Below are 25,132 nucleotides of genomic sequence, written 5' to 3'. Positions count from 1 at the left end.
AGATTTTTCTTCAGGGCTCCCATCCAAATATTGACCAGCTCTGACTCGCCTGTTTAATTCATGAGCTTTGACAAGATAACAGCACACAGTCGTCTTTCTGCAGATCTAACACTTGTAAAGTGTGTATGTGCAATAAGAACATATAAATTCTCTTTTATTACTGAGCAGAATATCAGAAAGCTACAAGCCACCACAGTCACACTGCTCAGTAACCCACTGGGTTCTAATTAATCATTTTTACTGAGGCAGTTGAAAGAGATCCTGGTGACTAGAGGAACTCAAAGGGGACAAAAGGTGTGAGCATGTGAAACTCCTGCAGAGGTTAATAGAGTCAAAACTGGACTGCAGCATGTGTTTTGCTGACTAGGTTATTCTATAGAATATATGGGGGATCATTTCACCTCCTAAGGACCCTGGAACTTTCTCAGTTCAGATAAATTATGACCTTTTTTTAAGGGCCACTATAAGGATGGAAGTAAGCTACAAGAAATCTGGGGCTGCCACCAAAAAATGTAAGTTCTGTGTAGGGTTATCCCCTCTTGCTCTGTAGCGCTCTCTCTCTCTCTCTCTCTGCATGTAGTACAAAAGAAGGTTGGAGACTCCTCAAAAAAATAATAATGAGCAAATGCTCCTATATCACTATGAAAAAGAGAAAAAAGGAACCTGGTTACCTATAATGGTTATGCGAATGAGATCCAAAAATGTGCCAGAATTAAAGCAAGCAAATTTCCTGTTGCTAGAATACAGTGGTACCTCGCAAGACGAATGCCTCGCAAGACGAAAAACGCACAAGACGAAAGAGTTTTCCGTTTTTTGAGTCGTTCCGCAAGACGAATTTCCCTATGGGCTTGCTTCGCAAGACGAAACGTCTTGCGAGTTCTTGTGAGTTTGTTTCCTTTTTCTTAAAGCCGCTAATAGCTGCTAAGCCGCTAACCTGTTAATAGCCGCTAAGCCGCTAATAGCCGTGCTTCGCAAGACGAAGAGACTCGCGGAACGGATTAATTTCGTCTTGCGAGGCACCACTGTAGTTAAATCACTGAAGAGCACAAAGATGGGCGCTTCTACTGAAATATGTACCCAGGTCATGAGGTGCCATGTTTGTGAGTCAAATCTTTTGTTGCTCCATAGTAACTTCACTAAAATTGAGAACCTGGTCTATAATCTCTTCTGCAAAGAGTGGCTGCTTCAGATTAATGAATAGGCAGCAATCCTTAAGCCATTCTTATGGAAGTAGCTCTAGCAAAGGTAGCCTGAGAATTGTAACTGTAGGCTTCCGTTTGCTCCTGCAATTTGCCATATCCAAAGAGAGTTGGGCAAAACACGAGATGACTAACCATTTACTTTTGGCATTTCTTCCACACAGCAATCAATACTTGCTGCCTTGCTGTTAAACAGATTTTGAAAATCTCTTCAGTCCCTATCAGTCTCTTTTCCTTAGTTAGTTCTTTAGATTTACCCTCAGCTGGGAATTTGCCAGCCAGATGTAAGCTGTGATTCCGGTTTGTTCAACACTTACTGCAAGCATTCAATCCATCATCATTTCTAGCCCTTTTCTGAGGCAATAGAGTTTGCTCTTTGTCTTTCTTGAAAACTGAGTAGCTGTTAAATTATCCATTAATCTTCTTTCAGATTTGATGCAAGTTTTGTTTTGTTTTAAAACGGAGGGTTTACTTCATTGGCCGTCTTTTCAGACACATTTTCCAGCTTCTCAGTCTGCCTCCTCAGGTTCTAAATAGGCACCTTTCCCTCTCAGTTCATTTCTACATATTGCTCAGCTAATTGTTACCTCTTACTTGCCTTTTCACTAAATGAAAACATCCCAACTGCTACACCCTTTCATCAACCTATTATTCCAACCTTGGATCTCAAACGCCTTGACTCCCGAACCATCGAAACCCGGAAGTGAGTGTTCTGGTTTGCGAATGTTCTTTGGAACCTGAACGTCCAACATGGGCTTCTGCGGCTTCCAATTGGCTGCAGGAGCTTCCTGCAGCCAATCAGAAGCCACGCTTTGGTTTCCGAACATTTTGGAAGTTGAACGGACTCCCGGAAAGGATTCTGTTCGACTTCCAAGGTACGACTGTATTATGCTTCGGAGCTGAAGTCATTATCCAGCAGTTCCGTCCTGTGCCCCATACCTGCCATGCAATATTTCCACTCTGATGAATCATAGAATCATAGACTCATAGAATCATAGAGTTGGAAGAGACCACAAGGGCCACCGAGTCCAACCCCCTGCCAAGCAGGAAACAGAAAAGAACATCGACCTTAATGAAACAAAACAAATCCATCATGGGGTTGGGGTGGGAAACTTATAGTCTCATCAACTATCAGGTTCACCAGATTCAAAACCAACTTTCAAATCCACTGTTCAACTACATATGTCACTGGCAACCAGAGAAACATAACCAACTTTCTCTTATAACCCTGTTACCCTCTCGGGACATATATGAGGTAGTTCAAACGGTTTGCTTCGATTGGTATTAAAGAAATCTCAAAGTAATCAAGGTTGCCCCAGATCTGGTCAGGCATGGTTGCCTCTTTTTGGAGCTCCACCCGCTATCTCAGTTGGCGTCACTTCCAGGAGATAGAGAAATCTTGATGCCACTGTTCACACGTAGTTCCTGGAGGTGCATGCATTTTCCAGGCCAGTGGGAACTGCTTATGAAGTTATGTGAAAAGTGATTATCAAGAGTTCCATTTGTAATGCTTAAGCTTTGTATCTTACGGCAAAGGCCTCTTTCACATCCTGTTTGCTAAGGAATGCTGCTCCTCCAGCTTCTGAACAACTGGCACAAGTGATTGTGGAGGGCACAGAAGTGCAATCAGCATCCAAAGCAAACTGTATTTGCTGCACTATGTTGCCTACTGCCCGTTTGGTTCACAGCAGTACATTTACCACCCCCAAGCATTTTGCTTTTCATTGAGCATATTGTGAATAAATTAAAGGACTTGTTACAACTGCAGTGTTCCGTTGGCATCACCCAACAGAGTCATTTAATTACAGGGTCACACATAATCTATTGCTTAATGATGACAAGCTAGAGAGGACATCAAAACGTTTTTGCTAGCAGCTGAGGTCATTATGCATGCCCTTTTGTTAGTGTTCCTAGTGTATCGTATTTGATAAAGAATGCTTCCGAGGACTTTCATTTTCCTTCTGTGTTATGATGTACGAAGCACTGAGAAGACATATAGTGACAAATGCAACCTGACCCTGGAGGGTTGAGATGAAGCAATGTCAATTCCTCTACCCTTTGTACTGCATTCACAGGGATTTAAGAAGGCTCTTTCAAATCCTTGAAAGGAACATCCCATCTGGAATTCCAAAAAGAGAACAGAGCACTTACAGAAGCAAAGATGCTCTGGATGTCTCCCACAAAAACACATCCTGCTCGCATTCTTACTCAGACAGGGCCAGAGAGCTTGGCCTCTGACCTCTGTATCCTTCCATCTCATGGGGTTGCCGTCTCTGCTTAACAACGCAGAATGGTAATAGGTTGGGATTCTTTTTAGCCTCTTTTGTTATCTTCTATTTCTCATAAGAAGACTGCTGTCCCTTGTGTGTGAAGCACTTCGTTATAACTGAATTGTAGAGAAAATCAAAACAGCTATAAAGATGCCCCTTTGACTATGTGCAAACAAACAGACTGCTTTGATTTGTGTCGTTTTGGGCCAAACAGGTGCAGTGATGGGGCGACACACTTGATTTGCTGCAGAGAAGCAATGGGTTTGGACAAGGGGCTTAATCCTCTTCTTTCTGCTTGCTCCTTTCCTCCTGCAAACCTACCACCACCACTGCAATTCTTGCCACATTTTGGGTTCAACGTATGCTTACCTCATCACAGGAACAACTGACTGGGCACAAAGTTGTAGAGGAAAGAAACAGAGAGCGAGGAAGGTTAAGCTAAGCACCACTTCCACCCACTTGCCCTCTGCATGCTGTGGCCTTCCCTGTTGCTTTGCAGCTGTTTGGCAATAACCCAGGTTCTCAGACTTGGATTGATCACTGAGTGACTGGTTTGGCCCTTTCCTTACTGCACTAATCTGGCATCTTCTATCTAGTCAACTTTATGTTCAAAGCAGATCACAAAGACACACAAATATCCACATTTTAGACACTCATCGCTTTAAGCATAAAAACAATGCACACATTTCCTCCAAAGTCTTACAAAGCAGGAGCTGATCCTATCCAACAGAAAAAAGCAAAGACTTTTTAGCAAATGAAGGTAACGGCAAGAAAAAACAAGCTGAGAATAAACTATTTAAGTATAGGGACTATAGTTTCCACGTATATTCCAGGTGTGACGTTTTGAACTGTAACATACTGGAGCACATTGAAATTAATGCTTCTCTTCCAGCGGCATGCATTTTGCAGTTCTGTAAGAAAATCCTTGTTACCAAATGATGAATTTGAAACCATATTTGTTTGCTAAGTGACTTGCACAAATAGGACTGCTAACTGATGTTATTTCACAAACTGCGAAGAGTTTTGTGGCACAGTGGTGCCTTGCAAGACGAAAATAATCCGTTCCGCAAGTCTCTTCGCCTAGCGGTTTTTTCATCTTGCGAAGCAACCCTATTAGCGGCTTAGCGGATTAGCGCTATTAGCGGTTTAGCGGCTATTAAAGGCTTAGTGGCTAAAAGGCTATTAGCAGCTTAGCGGCTTAGAAAAAGGGGGGGAAGCGAAAAAAATCGCAAGACTTGCAAGACGTTTTCGTCTTGCGAAGCAAGCCCATAGAGAAATTCGTCTTGCGAAGCGCATCGAAAAACGGAAAACCCTTTCGTCTAGCGGGTTTTTCGTCTTGCGGGGCACCACTGTACCTTAAAGACTTAACACATTTATTATGGTATAACATTTTATGGACTTGAGTTCAATTCATCAGATGCATGTAGTGTTATTCTGAGATGGCAGGTATATATCTACACAGGTAGAGGGGGGAAACGAAAGCAGTGCAAAGGGAAAATTAAATGCAAAAAACCTGAGTGACAACATATGTAAAATAATTACTGCAACAAACTAGCATAGCTAACCCTTCAAGAAATTATTTCAGTTTTAGCTGTCTTGGTTTTGTGTAACACAATCTTAAGCAGGGGTCAGCAGACTTTTTTTGGAGGGGGCTGGTTCACCCCCCCCAGACCTAGTGGCGGGCCAGACTGTGCATGTGGCAGAGGGGGCTTCTCTCTTTCCCCCAGCCCCTCCCCTCCCCTCCCCCTGCCTACCTCCCTCCACCGCTCTGCCTGTGGTGGTACCTCTCCTTTTTGGGACAGCTTTCCCGGGTGGGAGGTGCAGGGCCATTAGGCGTGCCAAGCTCCAGCCCACAGCACGGCCATGAGGGGAGGCCGGTGAGGATTCCTATCAAAGCCCAATCCCCTTCCTCCGCAGGGCAAGGAGAAGCCAGGAAGAGGGAGGGAGGAAGAAAAAATTGCAAAAAATGGCACCCAAAAAGCAATTGGGGAAAAATGGCGATCGCACCGATTGCAGAACCGTTTGCGGGCAGGATCCAGAGGGCAATTGGGCCTGATCTGGCCTGCAGGCCTTAGTTTGCTGACCCCTGATCTTAAGCATAGTTACTAGTCAGAAGTAAGTTCAACTTAATTCAATGGATTTGTTTCCAAGCAAGTGTGCCTAAATCTACTGCTTTGTCCTAGTCATTTGTTTTTAAAGGACAACACATTCTGAAAGCAGTATGTAGCAGAAATATATCCCAGATTTGTATTTCTGCAAAAAAAAAAAAAAAGGGTATGAGAAAAGAGAGGCTGGCCAGGAACAATGCAGGATTAGGAACAACAACTAATCAAGTAATGTATAAAATAATAAAGTAATGTGTGTAGGTGAACAACTACTTTTTAAAAAGAACCATACATCCCTATACCATTGTGCTACTTTACAACATGTAGCTGGAATCATCAGATTGTGCATCATCAGTCAAGCAAAATATGCCGGGATGACATCAGGATTTGAGGTAAGTTTTACAATGGATTAGAGAGAGGAAGAACACAGACAAACAGACTGGCATGATTTTGGGGGAGTGCAGTGGGGGAAGCCCCGTTCTGCTAGCAGGAGCCTTTGCACTGGCTCCCACTTATGGAACTCCTTAGTTGCACGTGTCTCACTGTACTTTGAATGCATGTTTGCTTGTTTTTAATAGTGACTGTGAGCAAGCTTGAGCAGCACTGGGACTGTGGGGGGGCATGGTTTAACCTGGCCTTCCCCTATCTTGGGTCCCCATATGTTGTTGAACTACAACTCCCATCATCCCTGCCCATGCATGAGCAGGGATGATGGGAGCTGTAGTCCAACCCCAACCCTTCCCTTGCTATGGTTCTGATGTAAATCTCCCCTCAAGCTGCTACTTTGAACTAATGGCAGCACCAATGGGAGCTTCCTTTCTGATGCAAATAGCAGCTGGAGAAGTTGTTCACCAGGACCATGGCAGCAGGAAAATAATTAAACTCTCCCTGTCTGCCTTCTGTGGTCCCTATGGTGCTCAGGTTTCCCCACAGCTGCTAGTAACATTTTTAAACACACACACACAAAATCTATCATAATATTTTGTGTGTGGCCTTACTACATTTGTTGTAATATGTGGTATCACTAATAGTGTCAAAGATAAGGCATAATAGATAATAAGCACTCTAGAAACTAAGGAAGGAATGGCGCCAGAAAGCAGAGAAAGCTGTTCTCTGACAGTAAATGCCTTTATACTGTCAGCAGGCACGTACGTATCCAAGCATTTATCTGCAAATGGGAGAGAGGGAGGAAAAGAAAGAAGGAGCCCAGATTTTGCAAAAGCACAACATGCTATGCTACCATATCTATTACATTCTGTGTTTAGACAAGTTATTACCATTAAAAGCAGGATTTGTGTGGAGGAAGGAAGAATCCCAGAAATGGAGATGTCTAGATCATGATGTCCTAACTTAGGCTTCTTAACCATGCATAAATGGGATTTACAGTGCCTCTATGCATCATTGATGCAATGGCTGCCCTGGAAATTAAGACTCAGCTTTATATTCCAGAGAGCATCTCACTCAGTGTGAGACTGTGACATCTAGTTCTCTGTTTACCCCTAAGGCTGGTATGGCATTAACTTCAAGTTCTGACAATGGAAAAAAGAAGGGGGGGGGGAGAGAGAGAGAGAGAGAGAGAGAGAGAGAGAGAAGGAAGAGGCGAGGAGAGAGAGAAGGCAGGCAAGAAAGAAAGAAAGAAAGAAAGAAAGAAAGAAAGAAAGGGAAAAGCTGAGCAACGGCTTAACAGTTGTGCAGCATGAATCAAAGGCCGTGGGGGAAGAGAGTTAGGAATTCAGTTGTGCCTCTGTTGCCCAGATAACTCCTGCAAGTTTAGAGCTAAGTGATGCTCTTAGTGTTCCTATTCAGCCCTCTCACACAACCCTCCTGAGATGCTTTTCTTGCCGTCCTGCTTACAAATTCTGGCTCTTCTGGCTCTTCAGTTCTTCTGGTTTAATAGACAATGGTTTTCTTAAATGACCAGTTCCTAATTTCCCCCCCTCCTAACTTCTTCCTGAATTTATCTAAAATGTGACATCCATTTTAAACAATATGCTTATTACAATTTCATTCAGTGCCTAATTGTATTTTGATCTGAAGCTACCAATTATAACTGTATTAAACTTATAAGGATGAGCCATACGTTATAAAGCCAAGTCAGCTGAACATCAAGTCAACAGGGTGCAGTGAGGGTCTGCATGGGGAGCATCTTAATAGTGAAGGACTTCCATAGGAACCACTGAAAAATCTCTCTGTGTGTGTCTGCCATCCACACCAAACATGTCCGAGAGTCACATTATGCATATAAATGGGTGCCTGCAGTGGGGGCTTTGTGTTTCCTGCTTTAAACAGTAGCTCTTCTGTGATGCATTTGAGAACCAGGGCCGTCTTAAGCATATCCGACACCGTGGTGCAAAGCTCCCTCCGGCGCTCCCCCCCCCGGTTTCCCAGAGTTTTTTTAGGGAGGACGGCGCTGCTGGTGGGTCTGGAGGAGGCAGGGAGTGGCTGGAGGCTGGATGTGGCACCTCCCGGCTCAGCTGGCCACTTCGTGCTGCGGTGGCCACGGCAGACGGAGGCTCTGGGCACGGTGCTGCTTTGGCGCGGCATGGCGGCAAGCTGATGCCAGGAGGTGCCACGTCCAGCCTTCGCCTCTTCTCTAGCGCCCTCCAGAACTTGGCGCCCTGGTGCCACTAGCCTCTATGGGTAAGACGCCCCTGTTGAGAACTGTCTGAGATAGTCACCAAGTTTCAGCAGCAACTCTCTAATTCTGAACAAACGAAGTACCCAAACCCTGAAACCTTTGGACTAGAGCTAAAACAAAAGGTCTTTAAAGCATTGAATGTGCAGACGAGGGAGATTGGGGTGGGTGGGTGGGTTACTTGGCGTGAGCATAGCCAGGGTGTGGGCAGGTGAGGGCAGCTGCCTCCCCTAAATCAAGTAAATAAATAAAAATACTTAACTAACTAACTGACCAATTGCGTCACAGATAACTTAGTTCTGCCCCACCCAACATAATGTTTGCCCCCCCCCCCCACCAATAAATCCTAGCTAGGCCCATGTTACTTGGCTATTTTATTTCTCTTCCTTACTGACAGAGGATAAAGATTTGGGCCTCATAGGCACACATTTATTTTACTACATTAGAAATGCTTCGGCTTCTTTTCCTGCCCTGTGGAATGAGCGAGCCCATGACAGACCTCATGAAGATCGAAAGATTGAAACCTCCTGCAAAGCTGTTACATAACATCTCCCTTCTCCCTTCTGCAGAGAGGCAGGGCCAGCCAGCCTCCCACCTCTGCAGCAGCGGTATGTAAAATTACCTGATAGAGAGGCGTGCAGATGCTATCAATCCACTCCAGCTGCAATCGAGGCAGTTCATCTTTCCTGTTCCGATCAAAAATAGCCTGAATTGAAAGAGCGGGAGGGAATGAGAGGTTAAAAGTGGAGGGATATGTCATGCTTTATTACTCTGCAGTATTTTACAGATGTTGCTTCATATCCCAACGCTTTGGATCCAGGATCAAATTGGTACAAACTGAATGCTTTTGAAAACCATAATCAATCTTTATGCACACTTTCCTATCTTTTGTCTACGATGAAAAGCAAACCATTTATTCTCTGGCCCTGTTTACAGCATATGTAAGTTTAATTTATTTGACTGTTATACCATGTAATTCCTTAACATCAAACAAATCTACCATATTGTTGGCAGCATTCATGTTGCAGGTGGAAGAGAGGAGGAGGAGGAGGGCAATGATAAAGACATGCAACTGCCCCCGACTTCTCTTCATTCTCTTAGGAGGAAGATGTACAGTGCAATTCTATACATGTCACTGAATTCAAGGGGCCCTGCTTCCAGTTAGAGACGGGGGAGAAATTCTGTTTGGTTCACTACCTAATTCACACTTTCTGGAATACTACACAGCTATCCTTCGCAATTCACACTCCTCCAAATTTTGCAGTGCACTTTTCCAGGCAAAAGGAGCATTTATTATGGGAAACGGTGCAATAAATGCAAGTAAATAGTGAAAAGAACATGCAAATATCCGTATATTAGGAAAAAATGCTGATGAATTTTCATTAGGACTTAACAAAAAAGCAAAGGAGAACTAAACTTAAAGATTGGAAAAATGAGACACCGAGAGAAACTGAAATTGAGAGAGAGGTCCATCAGTACTCCCAGGTAAGTGAGTTTAGGACGGAAGCTTCAGTGAATGATCAGCATGGGCTGCATTTCTTGGAAATTGTGTTGTTATGGAACAGAGAATCTATTTAGAAAACAAACTATTTCCTCTTTCTTTGTTTTGTTCATTGGGAATGTTTCTTCTGGGCCCAGGCCTTCTGGGTGAGTGTAGAAAAATCAGCAGCAAAGGCCAAATTGGAAATAATGAGCAGGAGGGCTATAGCTTATTTAGTGTTCTTTGTTTGTTTTTCCTTTCTATTAATGTAGTTTTATATGTAATTTGCCCTGCACTTAGCCACAGCTGAGAGATGCATCATACTTACTACATGTTCTCTTCCTGTCATTGTTACCACTATCAGTAATATTTATTATTTATAAACCACTTCAAAGTTTTAGGCACTATAAAAAAAACAAACAACTAAGACATGTCCTGTTTGCAGGCTTATAGACTAATGAGAAAAACACCCAGTCAACCCCCCCAAAAAATAACTTGAAATGGGCTGATAATTTTTTGTAAGGGACCCCATTTATTATGCAGCTCAACTCGGCTTTCTCTCAAGACCCAAGCAAATTATTAATTAATCAATGAATCAAATTATAATATTCCCTAGGAGCCCAGGGTGGCCAAAACAAAGCAAAGGGCTCCCTGTCCTGTGAGGATAGCAACTGACTCCTCCCCCTAGTGTGCACACCAACTCTTCAATTCCATTTGCTTTTGCCTTGATTTGCACATGGAAATCACGAGTTCAGGTGCAGTACAGAAGACCTTGGATGTGGCCTCTGTTGCCGTTCATCCTACTGGAAGAGCCACTGCCTTATGTCTTGGCACCAGTGTCAACAATCTACAGAACTCAGTGGCAAAACACATTCTGGCAGAGGTGGCACATCTTGTCTTGCCACTTGAGGCAAAAGAGGAAGTGCTGCCCGGCCCTTCAGCTTGTCTGCATTGCCCAGCCTGTCGCCTCCGCTGCCCATTTCAGGAGAGATTTCTGGTGAGATCTTGGCCAAAATTGCCAAGATCTCAGTTGAAATTGGCACCAATGCTGGCAGGGCACCACAGGGTGACATCTTGGGGGTTTCTGCTGCCTGAGGCAGTGGCCTCACCCTGTCTAATAGCTGTGCCAGCCCTGCTTCCTGGACTGGACCTACTCCAGATGGCAAATGGGGCTGCATCTGTCAATGTTTTTTCACTGGAAACTCCTCCCTGTTAAAGTACATGTCAAAGAGAAGAGTGAACCAGGTGTGAATCAGTGGGCTAATAATGTTGGTCATTTTAGTCAATGATCAGTTCAAAATAGGCTACTTGTGGGGAAAACAAGAGTTGCTGGCCAACACTCTATTATAATACCTTTGCCTGCTCAAGAAGTGTTCATTTCAGGAAAGATGCACCACATAAAAACGGACAGAAAAGACATCAAGCCAACCTTGAAATTGTGCTTGCTCGTAGAAATATCTCTGGTTATTTCTGGTTCAACTTCTGTGCCTTAGGAGGTTGGACTCATTGATGTCAAATGAATTCACAAGATAAAACTGAGGACTAAATAAATTTATATTGCCTGGAAATGTAGTCTAATCTGTTCTTACCTTTTTCAGTTATCCATTTGTATTTTTATGGAAACCAGGTAGGTGCTACTTGACAAAATAACTATTTTCTTTCTTTTTAAAAACAACTAGTGTTTTGTTATTCAAGAATACAGTAAGCGCAATCAGGGTCCCTATTTTTGTTTTTGTTTTAAAGAGTTTAGTTCCTTTGTGGACTTTTTTTTACACTTTGTGGTTTTAATTGTTATATACCGCTTATACTCGAGTATAAGCTGACCTTTTCAGCACATTTTTTATGCTGAAAAAGCCCCCCTCAGCTTATACCCGAGTGAGGCAGGCGGCGGCGGGACGAGCAGCCCAAAAGGAGCCCTTTCTCGCCGCTGGTCCCGCCGCCGCCCGCCTCCCGCCTGGGCAGGCACAGGAGTCGCAGTTGGGAGAGGCGCTGCACTACGCTGTGCCTCTCCCAACTGCTGCTCCTATGCCTGCTCTTGCGAGCTGCAGAGGCGGAGGGACGAGCGGCTCCTTCCTCCTCCACCACCTTTGCCGCTGTCGGTGGCAGAGGAACGAGCAGCCCGAAAGCAGCCCTTTTGGGCTGCTTGTTCTTCCTCTGCTGCCACCACCAGGTTTGTGGTGTGGTGAACGGGCTTATATTCGAGTCAATAAGTTTTCCCAGTTTTTTGTGCTAAAATTATGTGCCTCGGCTTATACTCAAGTATACATGGTACTTGTGTGTCTTTTCACATTTTTATTTTAACATCTACATTCTTTAAAAAAACAACAGCAACACAGCAACAAAAACAAATTTCTTACAGTATGTTCTCATTTTTACAATGAACTCTAAAATGAGTGGTGAACTTACAGAAGGAGTGAGTTTGAGCTCAGATCTCTCTCTGTCTCCTTGTTCAAAGAACTCGCTTGTTACCAGTTCGGCAACCTAAAACAAATAGCAAATAATCAGTTAGGATTCATAGTATTTGTTAACAAATTTCCTGACTGAAACCCTGATTAACGAGCAGAAGAACACGCCCATTTTTATATATATGGTCGCCTGCAGTCTTTGCTGACTCAGAGCTGAAGTATTTGAATACAGTGGTACTTTGGTTGACGAACAAATCGGCTCCCGGATGCAACTGTTTCGGTTTGCGAACATTTTTCGGAAGCTGAACATCCGACACGGCTTCCGCTTGAGTGCAGGAAGCTCCTGCAGCCAATTAGAAGCTGCGCCTTGCTTTTCGAATGGTTTCAGGCATCTGATGGATTTCCAGAAGAGATTAAGTTTGAGAATCAAGGTACCACTGTAGTGTAAAAGCTACTCATTACTAACCAGTAAGTACCAACAGAATAGGCACCCAAATAATTTCAAGGTTGTTGGGATTGTATACCAGGTACAGAAGTTTTGGGTGGAACTGGCACACCCATGTACCAGGGAAATCTGGCTGTTAACTCTGACTTCTCTGCTTGTTGCTTCAACTCTGTACAGTTCTGATCCATTTAACTTCTGAAATACAGGTGTCACTTCTGTCTTCTGCTCTGAACCGCTTAACACTACAATTTGCATGGACTTAATGGATTGGAGCTAGCCTTCTTTCACTTCATTTGGAGAATGAGAATTTAAATGGGAATGCAAAAGTTGGCACTACTTACAGGTGCCCCACAATACCCGTTCTGCATTTGTAAGAACCTGTGTGGCAGCACCTGAACTTGGGAACTCCCTGCCCATTGAGATCAAGCAGGCACTTTCACTGTACAGTGGTACCTTCGGGTTAAGAACTTAATTCGTTCTGGAGGTCCGTTCTTAACCTGAAACTGTTCTTAACCTGAAGCACCACTTTAGCCAATGGGGCCTCCCGCCACGCAATATCTGTTCTCATCCTGAAGCAAAGTTCTTAACCAGAGGTACTATTTCTGGGTTAGCGGAGTCTGTAACCTGAAGCATCTGTAACCCAAGGTACCACTGTACTCTTTTTGGTGCCTGCTAAAAACGTTAAGACAAACCTACCCAGGTGCTTAGAAAGTTGAGGCAATTTTAATTTGTTTTAGATTTGAACTTTTGTAGGTTTTAAAGAATGGTTGTGGATTTCTTGATTTTATTTTATCATTTTGTAAACAGCTTTGGGGTTTGTCTGTTTGTTTACAATCAAGCCATGTATAAATTTTATGGAATAAAATAAATAAATGGCACCAAGCTCAAACTGGACAAATAAATGTCGTTTTGAAAACATGTGTTGATAACCTGGCAGCAGCGGAATATAAGCTTAACCACTGAACTCAAAACTAAGTGTTTCCTTTTTATACCACTGCCATGTGATGTGTGCATGGAGTCACTTCAAAGATAAGGCCCTGGCGAAACTCCCCCCCCCCGGGGGGGGGATGTTTTGGGGGAATCACAGATCAGCGGGAAAGCACGTTTTTTCCATGGTAAAGTCCCCAGATTCAACCCCCAGCATCTTCAGGCAGAACTAGTTAAAATTGCTCTCTGAAATCCCGGAAAGCTGTTGCCAGTCTGAGCAGGCAATACTGAGGGTTGGTCTAGAGGCATAAGGCAGCTTCCAACGTTTCCATGCTGCCGCAAGACAGCTGCTTTGGAAGGATACTGAGACAAACCATAACACTGGTCTTGAAAGACCAGTACATTTCCGAGCACAATTCAAAGTGTTGGTGCTGACCTTTAAAGCCCTAAACGGCCTCGGTCCTGTATACCTGAAGGAGCGTCTCCACCCCCATCATTCTGCCCGGACGCCGAGGTCCAGCGCCAAGGGCCTTCTGGCGGTTCCCTCATTGTGAGAAGCCAAGTTACAGGGAAACAGGCAGAGGGCCTTCTCGGTAGTGGCGCCTGCCCTGTGGAATGCCCTCCCATCAGATGTCAAAGAGATAAACAACTATCTGACATTCAGAAGACATCTTAAGGCAGCCCTGTTCAGGGAAGTTTTTAATGTGTGACATCTTAGTGTATTTTTGGTCTTTGTGGAAGCCACCCAGAGTGGCTGGGGAAACCCAGCCACATGGGCGGGGTACAAATAATATATTATTATTATTATTATTATTATTATTATTATTATTATTATTATTATTATTGGAAGGTCTGGCTCACATGGAGACCACGTGGCCCACAACAAGGTATCTTTGTTCAAGGGAAGCACCATGCAGTGGTACTTGTAGATTTAAGCTTCTTTTGCATGGCAGCCACACTGTGAGAAGTAACCTGTAAAACAGCTTCGTTTAAATAAAATAAATGTAGCCAGTATTTATTTATATATATATATATATCCTACTTCAGAGTCAGCTACATATATCTTGGTTGTACATGAACATCTAATTATAAGAAGAGATTAAGAATGTTTCGACACTTTTGTAATGTTTTATCTACTTCATTGATTTAATTTGCCTTCAGAAAGGGTTAGGTTATAAATCTAATTGAAATAAAGCTAAGGATACATATGAGTAACTTCTGGAAATATGCAGTGTTCTTCTGCAAAGTTAATCCTAATTGGATTTTCAGGTTGTGTTTCTACAGCAATATGCTTTTAAAGCAACAAAAAACAAAACCCAAATGCAGTATCATTTTACAAAAAAATAATAACCCAAGGATGCAGACAGCAAGGGACACTGGTATAAACAGGCCCCTTGGCTATCAATGTTCTCTCTGTTGCTAATGTGTGACTACACAACTGCACACTATGTGTTGAAAATTGTACTGGAGATCATATACTATCTGAAATGACAAGTAGCATAATTTAATGGTTTTCTAGCTTATACGATCAGTACTATCCGAAGCCATCATCCTAGGGAGAACGCATTGCCTAATGCTCAGCATTCAGGTTCTTCCCCCTTGCCAGGTGTCCCCCCCCCCTTTTTTCCAACATGTGGGCTGAGTACATACTCCATACATTTAAACCACATTTCTGGAAACTGTGGTTTATCCCTTAGGTAAAGGTAAAGGGACCCCTGACTGTTAGGTCCAGTCGCGAATGACTCTGGGGTTGCAGTGCTCATCTCACTTTATTGGCTGAGGGAGCCAGCGTACAGCTTCCGGGTCATGTGGCCAGCATGACTATGGCAAACCAGAGCAGCACACGGAAATGCCATTTACCTTCCCGCCGGAGCGGTACCTATTTATCTACTTGCACTTCGACGTGCTTTTGAACTGCTAGGTGGGCAGGAGCTGGGACCGAACAATGGGAGCTCACCCTGTCGCGGGGATTCGAACTGCCCTAGGCTCAGTGGTTTAGACCACAGCGCCACCCGCGTCCCTCTAGTTTATCCCTTACAGAGCTACAATTCCCAGCACAAACTACAGTTCTCAGGATTCTCAGGGTGCTTTGAATGTATAACATGTATGGAGTTAAATCTGTTTATAAGAATGCCAACGTTAATGCAAAAGGAAATACAGTAAATACAATCCTGGAAAATGGGTATTTAAAAATGGGTTCTTTTTCAAAGACATTGGGTATTATTCAATTAAGTTTTACTAATAATCAACGCACTGAAATTAATGCACGTGACTACAGTAAGTTAGGTCAATTAATTGCAGTGGGTGTACTCTGAGTTAGAAGAAGAAGAGTTTGGATTTGATATCCCGCCTTTCACTCCCCTTCAGGAGTCTCAAAGCGGCTAACATTCTCCTTTCCCTTCCTCCCCCACAACAAACACTCTGTGAGGTGAGTGGGGCTGAGAGACTTCACAGAAGTGTGACTGGCCCAAGGTCACCCAGCAGCTGCATGTGGAGGAGCGGAGACACGAACCCGGTTTCCCAGATTACGTGACTACCGCTCTTAACCACTACACCACACTGGCTCTCCTCAGTGCTATATTCTGGAGAGAGAGAACACGACACTCCTGGGCAGGCAGTAGGTATTTCTCCTCTGTGATATCAACCATTTGACATTATTATCAATTAGCTATATATCAATGAGGATTTTAGATGGCATGGATTAAATTACAAGTCTCTTTTAGAGTTGGAAGCTAATCAAATTATAAAGAGGAGTGAGGGGATGCCCTGCAAATGAATACATGGAACCTTTTACAAATGTTTGCTCAGGCCCAAATGTTCGTTTTAAATCTATTTTTATATTTAAAAATATAAAAAAGATTGCCAACTGTGTGTGAAGCTTTCTAGGTATCTATTCCCCCAAACAGTCCACACTTTTGAAGCTCTCCTCCAATGATCCATACTTAGCATTTTGCCTTCAACATTTTGTGGTAAGAAGGTGGTTCAGGATCTGTTGAACAAAATAGGAAGACGTTCACTCTTACATTCCTGTGATTTTATATGATGGAATCAGAGGTGTTCTTCAGACACCTTAGACTCAGTGCTATCAAATAAACATGAACAACGAAAGCATTGGGCAACAGAACCATGCCCAGCAGAAAATCTGTGTTATTTTAAAACACAGCAACACTGCTGCAAATTGATTGCATATTTGGCCCCTTCTATGTCAGGTTCCTGGGAAAACAGTTGCATCAGTACCTCCTCTTCCTTGCCCTGCTATTAATCATGACTTGCCTGTCTTGAAATCTCCCACGGTTTGGTCGCAGCTCCAAGGTCACAGGCTGTCATTAGCATTGATCTGAAAAACAGAAATGAACAATACAAGCTGAACAAACCTTTTGTTGCTTTCCTAAACAAATGTGCCTCAGCTACATAACTTGTTTTAAACAGTCAGAATTAGCAACTTCTTCCCTTAGAGAAGGGACGGCACAGCTCTGAATCTCAACAGTCAGCGCCGTTTTTAATGCCATTAGATATAGCAGAGCTAATGCATTATAGATCATCAGATAATGAATTTTCAATGCTATCCATTGAGTGCTACAAAAGAAACATGTATCACCACGGACTAACTACTAATTTTGCTGCACTTTGACTAATAAAGTAATATTTATAATATACAGGGCAGCTGGGGTTCTGCCATGATGTAAGAAAAGGAGTTATTACACAATAAATACAGATTGGGCTAATCTATTTGCCTACTTATAAGTGACTACTGTGGTAAGAGAAAAGCTATAACCATGAGAGGCATTCCAGACACTGTTTAAGCAGTTTCTACGGTTCATCTGCAATAAAAACCCCAAGATTTACAGTAAGGACTACACTGTTTCACTGTAGTTTAATACCTGGCTACAATTATGTTTTATAAGTGTTGGGAGAAAGAAACTATTCAGCTGGAGAAAGCATTTATGTACAGTACATGATGCAGATAAAACTATGAGGAAGCTCAGATGAAGAACAAGGACAGTGGAAATAAAAGAAGTGGCATATATACTGCCCAAGCTCTAAAATTGGGAATGAGTGAAATGATATGGAAAAACAGGAAATGACCCATGCCTCCGCTAAAACACAAGGATCATTCCCATCACATGAATAGCTCCATTCATAAACGGCGTGTGTGCATACAGGAGAAAGCTCGCCGGATGTTTCTTTGCTCTTTCACAAAAGTTTCTCGGTGGATGTAGAGGTTGTGGTGAACTGTGCAAGGACGCCCTTGGGAGTGGTGGGTCTGATGGGGCGGATGTAGGGAGGAGAGATGTGTGCATGGTGGGGGGGGCATGTGTGTGCACCAGGCATTGTGGGTGGCACAAGACCTGCCTGACACTACAGCTACATAACACCACTGGAGAACATCAGGGCTGTCCTTTCAGCTATACAGTGGTACTTCTGGTTGCGGATGGGATCTGTTCCAGAGCTAGGGTCTGATCCCGAGGTTTCCGCAACTGGAGGGACCGCTTCTGCACATGCGCACGTGGTGATGGAGCGCTTCTGTACATGTGGCAAAACCCAGAAAAATACTTTTGCTGCATACATATCCTGAAGGATACATAACTGGAGGTAAACGTTAAGTTGAGGTACCACTGTACAAAGGACTTCACACACACACACACACACACACACACACACACAGTGTGGGGAGGGGGGGTGACAGAGAAAATGGGTGGCCCACTCGCTGATGCCCCTGGCAGTGCTCATTTCTTGTTTCATCCCTTCCCACAGAGTACCCCGGAGCGAATGGAATCCTCTACTAAAAAAACCCAGGTTGCCCACCTGCAGCTTAGCTAAATGTTAATTGCTAATACCTGTAACAAAAGAGCTGCTTTGAATGGCAGCAATTTTAGGCAACAACTAGATGGGCACGGATGGAATGCTTAACCCATCTGCCTCCCACCCCCCTTTTTACTGCAGCTCCCCACCTATGCCACTGCCCCCCCCATGGAGTGCAGCTTTGTGAAGGTAAAGAATGTGTCTAGCTAGAATGCTATGGGGGTGGAATGAGAGGGAACCACAGCAGAAAAACAAGGGGTGGGAAAAGATTAAAGTGCCCACTCTACTCTGCTGCTGGAAAGGGGCAAATCGGCAAATCCTGGTTTCTCTCAGTTTTTCATTTTTCCAATCTTCATTTTAACACCATTTTGATATATTTTTTTAAGTCTTCATGACTTTACCAGCATTTTAGTGAGAATTCACCTTAATAAAACGTTTTAATGTAACTTTCCCTAAGATAATGCAGTTTTGCCATGCCATTTTCCCATACATAACACATTTTAATGTATTATTTTCACCAATATATGCATTTATGGACACTTAACTTAGCATATGAATTTTAGCACACATTACTTGGGCTGCAGAACTGTGTTGCAAAATTCACCGAAGTGCGAATTTTCAAGGATAGCTGTGATTTGGGTTGCATATTGCTTCAAGACGTACACATTTCTGTAAATGTCTCTTTGAAGGTGAAATGAAATGAATTTCTCCTGCTGCTACTCAACTTAAAATGCTGTCACCCTGTAGCAGCTTTTCTGCAACAAAAATGGACATAGAACAACATCGCAGGCAGACCCTAGTTTGATTTCCAAGAGCTTGTTAATGTTAAGCTGCTATATGGTATACATATTTGTAATGTTCTTCCCAGGGTAAGTCTGTTGTGTGACATAGTCATTCTGTGGGCTGAGGAATGCATCATATTTAACAGGGTGAATCATTCTGCAACGGACAGTAAAGCTGGATTTTCCTTGACTTTTGAATGGGAGAAACCAAACAGCATGCAAGGCAAGTAGCAGACCTCCCCTGCTCCAGCTAAGGATCTTATAAACGTGAGAGCGGTGTGTGCGAGGGAACAATAGAAGCAGGTTTTGCTACAGTGACGACAGAGAAATTGCAGCCTGAGAAAGATGGAGAGTAACTATGCTTCAAGCTGAAAAAAGAAGAAGGAACTGTGGTTGTCGGTTTCCTTACTGAGCATCTGACACAAGGCAGTAGATTTGCTGCTTTTAGGGTTGCTATGCTTTCTGCCGCTACCTATATCCGATTTGTATATTCGTAAATAAACCCAAATATTACAAAAATGTCACAAGCCTGCTGTCATCTATCCTTCCAAAGGAAACTAAAGCTGGGTAGGCACAGTCCCTGGAAAATCTAATCACACAGAGGAGGAAAGCACAACAGTACTTGTACAAAAATTGTGTACCACAGTAATCATGGAAATCATATTAAGAGTCTCCACACTCTTGCCCAGGGCCGCTAGGGACATCTGGCAGAGGTTAAAGACTCAGTGTGATGACAGCAATCTATATGGTGATTTAAGCATTACATCCAGGCGAGGGATTGCTAGTCTTGGAGAGACCCTTTTGGCCAATAGCTGTGCAGATCCCAAGCCAGGAAGCAGTGTTGGTGGCCACTCTAAACAGCGTCGCTGACTAGCTCTGAACTTCCAGGTGCCTGCAAAGAATATGGTCCTCTGTTGCTGCGGATAGTCTAGTTTCCCACAACAATCTTGTTAAACAAATGTGCTGCATACCCAACCCAGAGGCCTCACTTACCGAAATATCTCCCGCTGGCTCTTAACATTCCAGTTGTAGTCACCTTTGTTGACAAGTTCAAAAAACTCAGTCCTCCTCCTACAACAAAATGTATCAGTGGAAGGAAACAAGAACATTTATAAGATGTTGTTGTAATGCTTTCAATGGAATTTTGTGTGAGAACATTGTGCTTCCCGAACCAGTAAGGTTCTTCAGAAACCACTGAATTGGCCCTCTCCATGTGAGCCAGTACAGGTAGCAAAAGACCTGGGGGAAAGCTTTCTTCTGCTCCAGCATAGTAAAAAAATTGTAGTCATACAGCTTAGTTCTCGAACGTTTTGGCTCCCAAATGCCGCAAACCTGGAAGTGACTGTTCCAGTTTGCGAACTATTTTTGGAAGCTGGTCATCCGATGGGGCTTCCGATTGGCTGCAGAAGCTTCTTGCAGCAAATCATAAGCCGCACTTTGGTTTCCAAACGTTTTGGAAGTCAAACTGACTTCTGGAACGGATTCTGTTCAACTTCCAACGTACAACTGTAGTTGCAAGATGAGTTCTTACAGCAGTTCATCAATTTCATAGTCTCCTGATTGTACACTAGCAGCAAGGATATAATTATGGAACATTATTACTCTGAAGAATGAAGTAACTTTAATATATGTTCATGTTTTAGAAATATATGAAGTTGCCCTACTTGCCAAAGTGATATAATCTTCCTTGGCCCTTAGTCAAGTGCTATATGATCAGAGACAATCAGAGCCCTGCCCAGCTATAAATCTCACTGAATGGTGTTGGGCCAGTCATTATCTCTCAACCTAACCTCCCCACAGGGTTGATGAGGAAAAAACAGCATAGCCCTATGTGTGTGTCTCTCGCTGAGCTTCTTGGATAGAGGGTGGGATACAAAAGAAATTATAAATAAGTATATAATTATGAAAATTCTTGGCATGTGACTTTTTCACACCAAAGTGCCTTAAAACATTCGGTGGCAGGTTTTGTAACTGTTTTTATAATTTTTGTCTAGGAAAACCAATCTCTAATGCAGAGATTTTATATTTCCATGAAGAAACACAAACTTTGAGTGAATATGTTTTTTTATACAAACAATGCCTAGAGAAACCAAAATGCAGAGACTTTCCTATGAAACGCAATGAGAATATCATATTGATGAAAAAAAAGTCAGTTCACAACAGAGCTATATAACCAAAAGCAGCCAAGAGGGTATTAAAAGTAATTTAAACTTTGGAAGAAGATATGTAGCTTGCAATGTAAATCCTCTGCATTATTTGATGCAAATTCTGGAGCTTGCATTGAGACTCACCACACAATACAGAGGATTCGCATGGTAAATATTACATGTTGCAGCCATTACATGTATTCTTGGAAGCCTTGACATTGGGGCAGTATCATATAAACCAGCTCTCAGGCTTCCTCAGCTAAAGGCAGATGACCTGAGAAGCACAAGGAAAGTTTGCTTATTTAGTTTCTTGCATTTTTATATCTCACCTTTGTTCCATCATGGAACCCAAGGCAGACACCCATTCAAGGGTTAATCCAAACATGCTTAGCTTTGGGGTAGCCTCATGTACCTTCCAACCATAACCTGGGACCAGTTCTATCATAGTGACTGGCATCAACGGAATGACTTTGGGACATCACAATGGGTTAAGCCATGTAACTTACTGAAAGACAGTATACAGACAGGATCTGAAATCTTGATATTCCATTAACTGTGCTTGATGTAGGGTCTTTTCACGTTTGGAATAGTGTGGCTGCCACTATCCCATGCTGCTCACAATAATGACTACAATTTTCACCCTAAAGTCTATAATGGTGGTTATATATATCAAAATGGGGTTGGTGCCACCAGTATGGTCCATTACAAAAGGCAAATGACCTTCTAAGGTCAATCATTAAAAGGAGACAAAAGAACAATCTGTGTTTTTTTAAAAAATGATTGAACTTTCTGTTTATTTAATATAGTCTGTTAATGAAGACTCAAGTAATATTTTTTTCCCTTGCACGTTTTGCTTTGTACATCCTATCAAAAGTTCATCCTGTTCATTTCTCTCATGCAGATTCATGGCATGATGGTCTAACAGCCCCTCTGGGAATGAGTACTGCAGTGATGACAATTTTAACAGCCCAGACTAGCTGGGCACATAGGCTTTAAATCAATCTTATCCGTAGCTGTTCCCATGCAACGCCGCATTGCGTCAGCGCTGCACAAGGTGTTTTTGAGAGTGGCTCCTTGTTTTATTTAACTAAGAAGAAGAAGAAGAAGGCTGCAACTTAAAACACATTTTTCTCCTTCCTGAGAAAACAAGTAACACATTTGAAAATCCAATTTCCCTCCTTGTTCAGAATCCCTTGAGCAATGTGTAACAAATTAAAAGAGTAAATAAGATCTTCATCTGCGATCAAAACATGACCTTCCTGCACCCATCTTAAACAACTCATTTTTTAACATCATAAAGGTAAGACAGGTTTCACAAGCTTTAGCTTTAGCTAGGAGTGTGGCAGAACACTTGATGCCTTTGTAGCACCTTTCTTGCGCCCGAATGTCAAAGAAACGAATGAAGAAAACAATCAAAGGGGGATTTTAGTATTGCGGCAGCTGGGCTCCTGAATTAGATGCACCACTCACTGCCGGCCACATCATTTCAACCATTTATATACTGCTCGACACCTTAGTCTCCAAGCAGTGCACAGTAAGGTTTAAAAGATAACACTAAAGTTACAATCAGTTAAAATGAAACTTACTTGAAAATGCCTGCTGAAATAAATTATTATTATTATTATTATTATTATTATTATTATTATTATTATTATTATTATCTCTTCACTAGGTGCCAGAAGTTCAACAGATCATCCTGCTTCCCACAGCGAGTGACCACCAAGCAGATGCCTCCAGAAAGCCCACAAACAGGGTTTGTAGGGAAATTACCCTTTGCCACTGTCGGCTCTCTAGGAGCTGATAATCAGTGCCACGGCATCTCTGAATCAGTGTTAGAAACTCAGATCTATTAAGCACGGCACCAAACGGCTCCTTGAACCAGGGTTACAGTCACCAAAACAAAATGCCTAGCTGCCATTTTTGGGCCAGGTGACTCAAAAGTCACATTTTTCAATACCACTTTTTGGTTCCTGAAATTCATTCCAATTGTGCAGATAAAAATATATAACGGATAGAATTCTACAGGATGTGTTGCTAGTGTGTGAAAACAGTCAAAATCCAAGGATCCCCAAGGCACGCACCTCTAGATGGTGGAGACGGCAGGTGCCATCCTGGCAACTAGGCACCTTCACTTGGTCGCAAGTGGCCAACATCCAGGTGCAAAATGCACCTGGAGAATTTTCAAACACTGCTCTGCATATGGGGGATTCGTTTAGCTGACGTGCCTAATAGCTTACCGATATGCCTGTCCTTGAATTTGTCTAATACCGCCTTTTTAAAGTCATCTAAACTTGTGGCCATCACTAAGCCTGATTTACACCACATGAACATCACCTTGCAGCCCCGTTACAGATGCTAGTTCTGTTTCTTTTCCTGTGTCTTTTAACAACATGCACAGGAGGCCGAAGTTCAGCAGCTGAACGTTTTCTCAGCAAGGAGATATTGAACTGGGAAAAGCTTCACCCAGGCCCAGTATCAGTATGTAACATCCTTGAACAACTGCTGGGGCTGTGGTAATCCACTGCTGACATCTGCCCTGTGCCCTCCCTTACATTTTTCTGCTGGCAGGAAGGTCTGCAATTGGTGCCAGATACCACTATTTGCATTCCCCACAATGCCCCTCACACAGCATGGTGCTGCCTTGAGCTGATTTAGCTTCTGCCATTTTTCCTGCTACCAATGCCCTCAGACCTGAAACTACCAAATATAAATATACAAGAGCACCACCATTTCCCCCCCCCCAAACAAAAAACCAGTCATCAAGCATGCTAGCAACTGAATCTGTTAACTGTTATCTGTTGAAAAAGTAGGTGTCAGGAGATTTGCAAGTTCTGTGGTATTTGATCTGTGGTGGCAGTTTCACCCATACATTGCATGAGGGGCATGTAGGTCTTGCCCCCAAAGCAACATTCCTACTAAGGGTACTTTGTTGTCTACCTACAGGAGCGTAAGACTAAATCTATTTATTCCAATGAGTTTACTCCAAGTATGACTAATGTTGGGTATCACTCACTTTTATGTTTGAACAAAATCACATCCAGTGAGACCACGCATTCTTCTGATCCAGGGATGTGACTTTGTTCAAACACATTGGCCGATATCCAACCTGAGTCACACCTGCAGTGCAACCAAGTAACTTATACCCATTCATTTTAGTGGATCTACTCTGCCTATGACTTAGCTGAATATGACCCACTGATGCCAATCTACAAATTCAGATTTTAAAAATCCTGTGGGATTGGTTCCATTCTTAGAGTAGACCTACTGAAACCAATGGGACTTAACTTGAGTAATGGTTAACTTGGGTCCCATTTATTTCAGTGGGTACACTCTAAACATGCATTACGGCTTTTATGTAGCTGTGCAACTTCATTACAGAGATGGGAAGTTACAAGCTTAGAAGATCCCCATTTAAAAAAGCAAAAATCAAACCCACATGAAAAAGAGAAAGAAGAAAACCTAGCTCTCACTAATGCAATTCTTCCATAAACAATGAAGTAACAATGAAGTGGTTTTGTTTTAACTTTATAAATTAAGTATACTGTACATTTAAACAACAGAAAACAGTTGCACATAACATACTGAAAACTTTCAGAAGACTAAAATGCACACGCGCTAGAGTAAATACCTCAAATGATAATTAAATAGTAACTGCTGGTAATATGTGCCACATGCCCTCACTGGTATTTAAAAGGTCGTTAGGGACTGTAGCTCTTTCGGATTTCCATTTGTCAAATTCAGAAAATGCCAATACCTACTCAAAATAGAGAGTGAGGTCTGTTGCCAATATTGACTTCTTCAGAAGCTGCATAAGGTCACTGTAATCCTTGGAGGACAAGTTAGCAAAGATGTTGTGACCCTATAATGAAAGAGATAGCAAAGCTAAATAGCTTAGAATCAATAGACTGTTTTTGAAAGGTTTTCCAATAGCTCT

The 25,132-nt window shown here is 42.8% G+C and overlaps 1 protein-coding gene across 11 annotated transcripts in view; it reads right to left on the bottom strand.

Annotated features, from left to right (window-relative positions):
• Positions 1 to 25,132, bottom strand: part of PDE11A (phosphodiesterase 11A) — a 155,536-nt gene that overhangs the window by 9,046 nt on the left and 121,358 nt on the right. For 7 of the 11 annotated variants that reach the window (XM_081209310.1, XM_081209313.1, XM_081209317.1 and 4 more), the window contains 5 exons: positions 24,957 to 25,057; positions 20,045 to 20,122; positions 16,740 to 16,803; positions 12,096 to 12,170; positions 8,832 to 8,915 (listed from right to left, as the gene is read on the bottom strand). In XM_081209310.1, the coding sequence (XP_081065436.1) occupies positions 8,832 to 8,915; positions 12,096 to 12,170; positions 16,740 to 16,803; positions 20,045 to 20,122; positions 24,957 to 25,057 (402 nt within the window). Of the gene's footprint in view, positions 1 to 8,831; positions 8,916 to 12,095; positions 12,171 to 16,739; positions 16,804 to 20,044; positions 20,139 to 24,956; positions 25,058 to 25,132 lie in introns of those variants that run through there. The other 4 variants (XM_081209314.1, XR_014011990.1, XM_081209315.1 and 1 more) reach the window with 4 other exon arrangements.

This window comes from Podarcis bocagei (genome assembly GCF_964188305.1).
Source record: "Podarcis bocagei genome assembly, chromosome: 1".
NCBI lineage: Eukaryota > Metazoa > Chordata > Lepidosauria > Squamata > Lacertidae > Podarcis > Podarcis bocagei.
The sequence above is the reverse complement of the archived record's forward strand: the minus strand, read 5'-3'. Positions and strand labels throughout refer to the sequence as shown.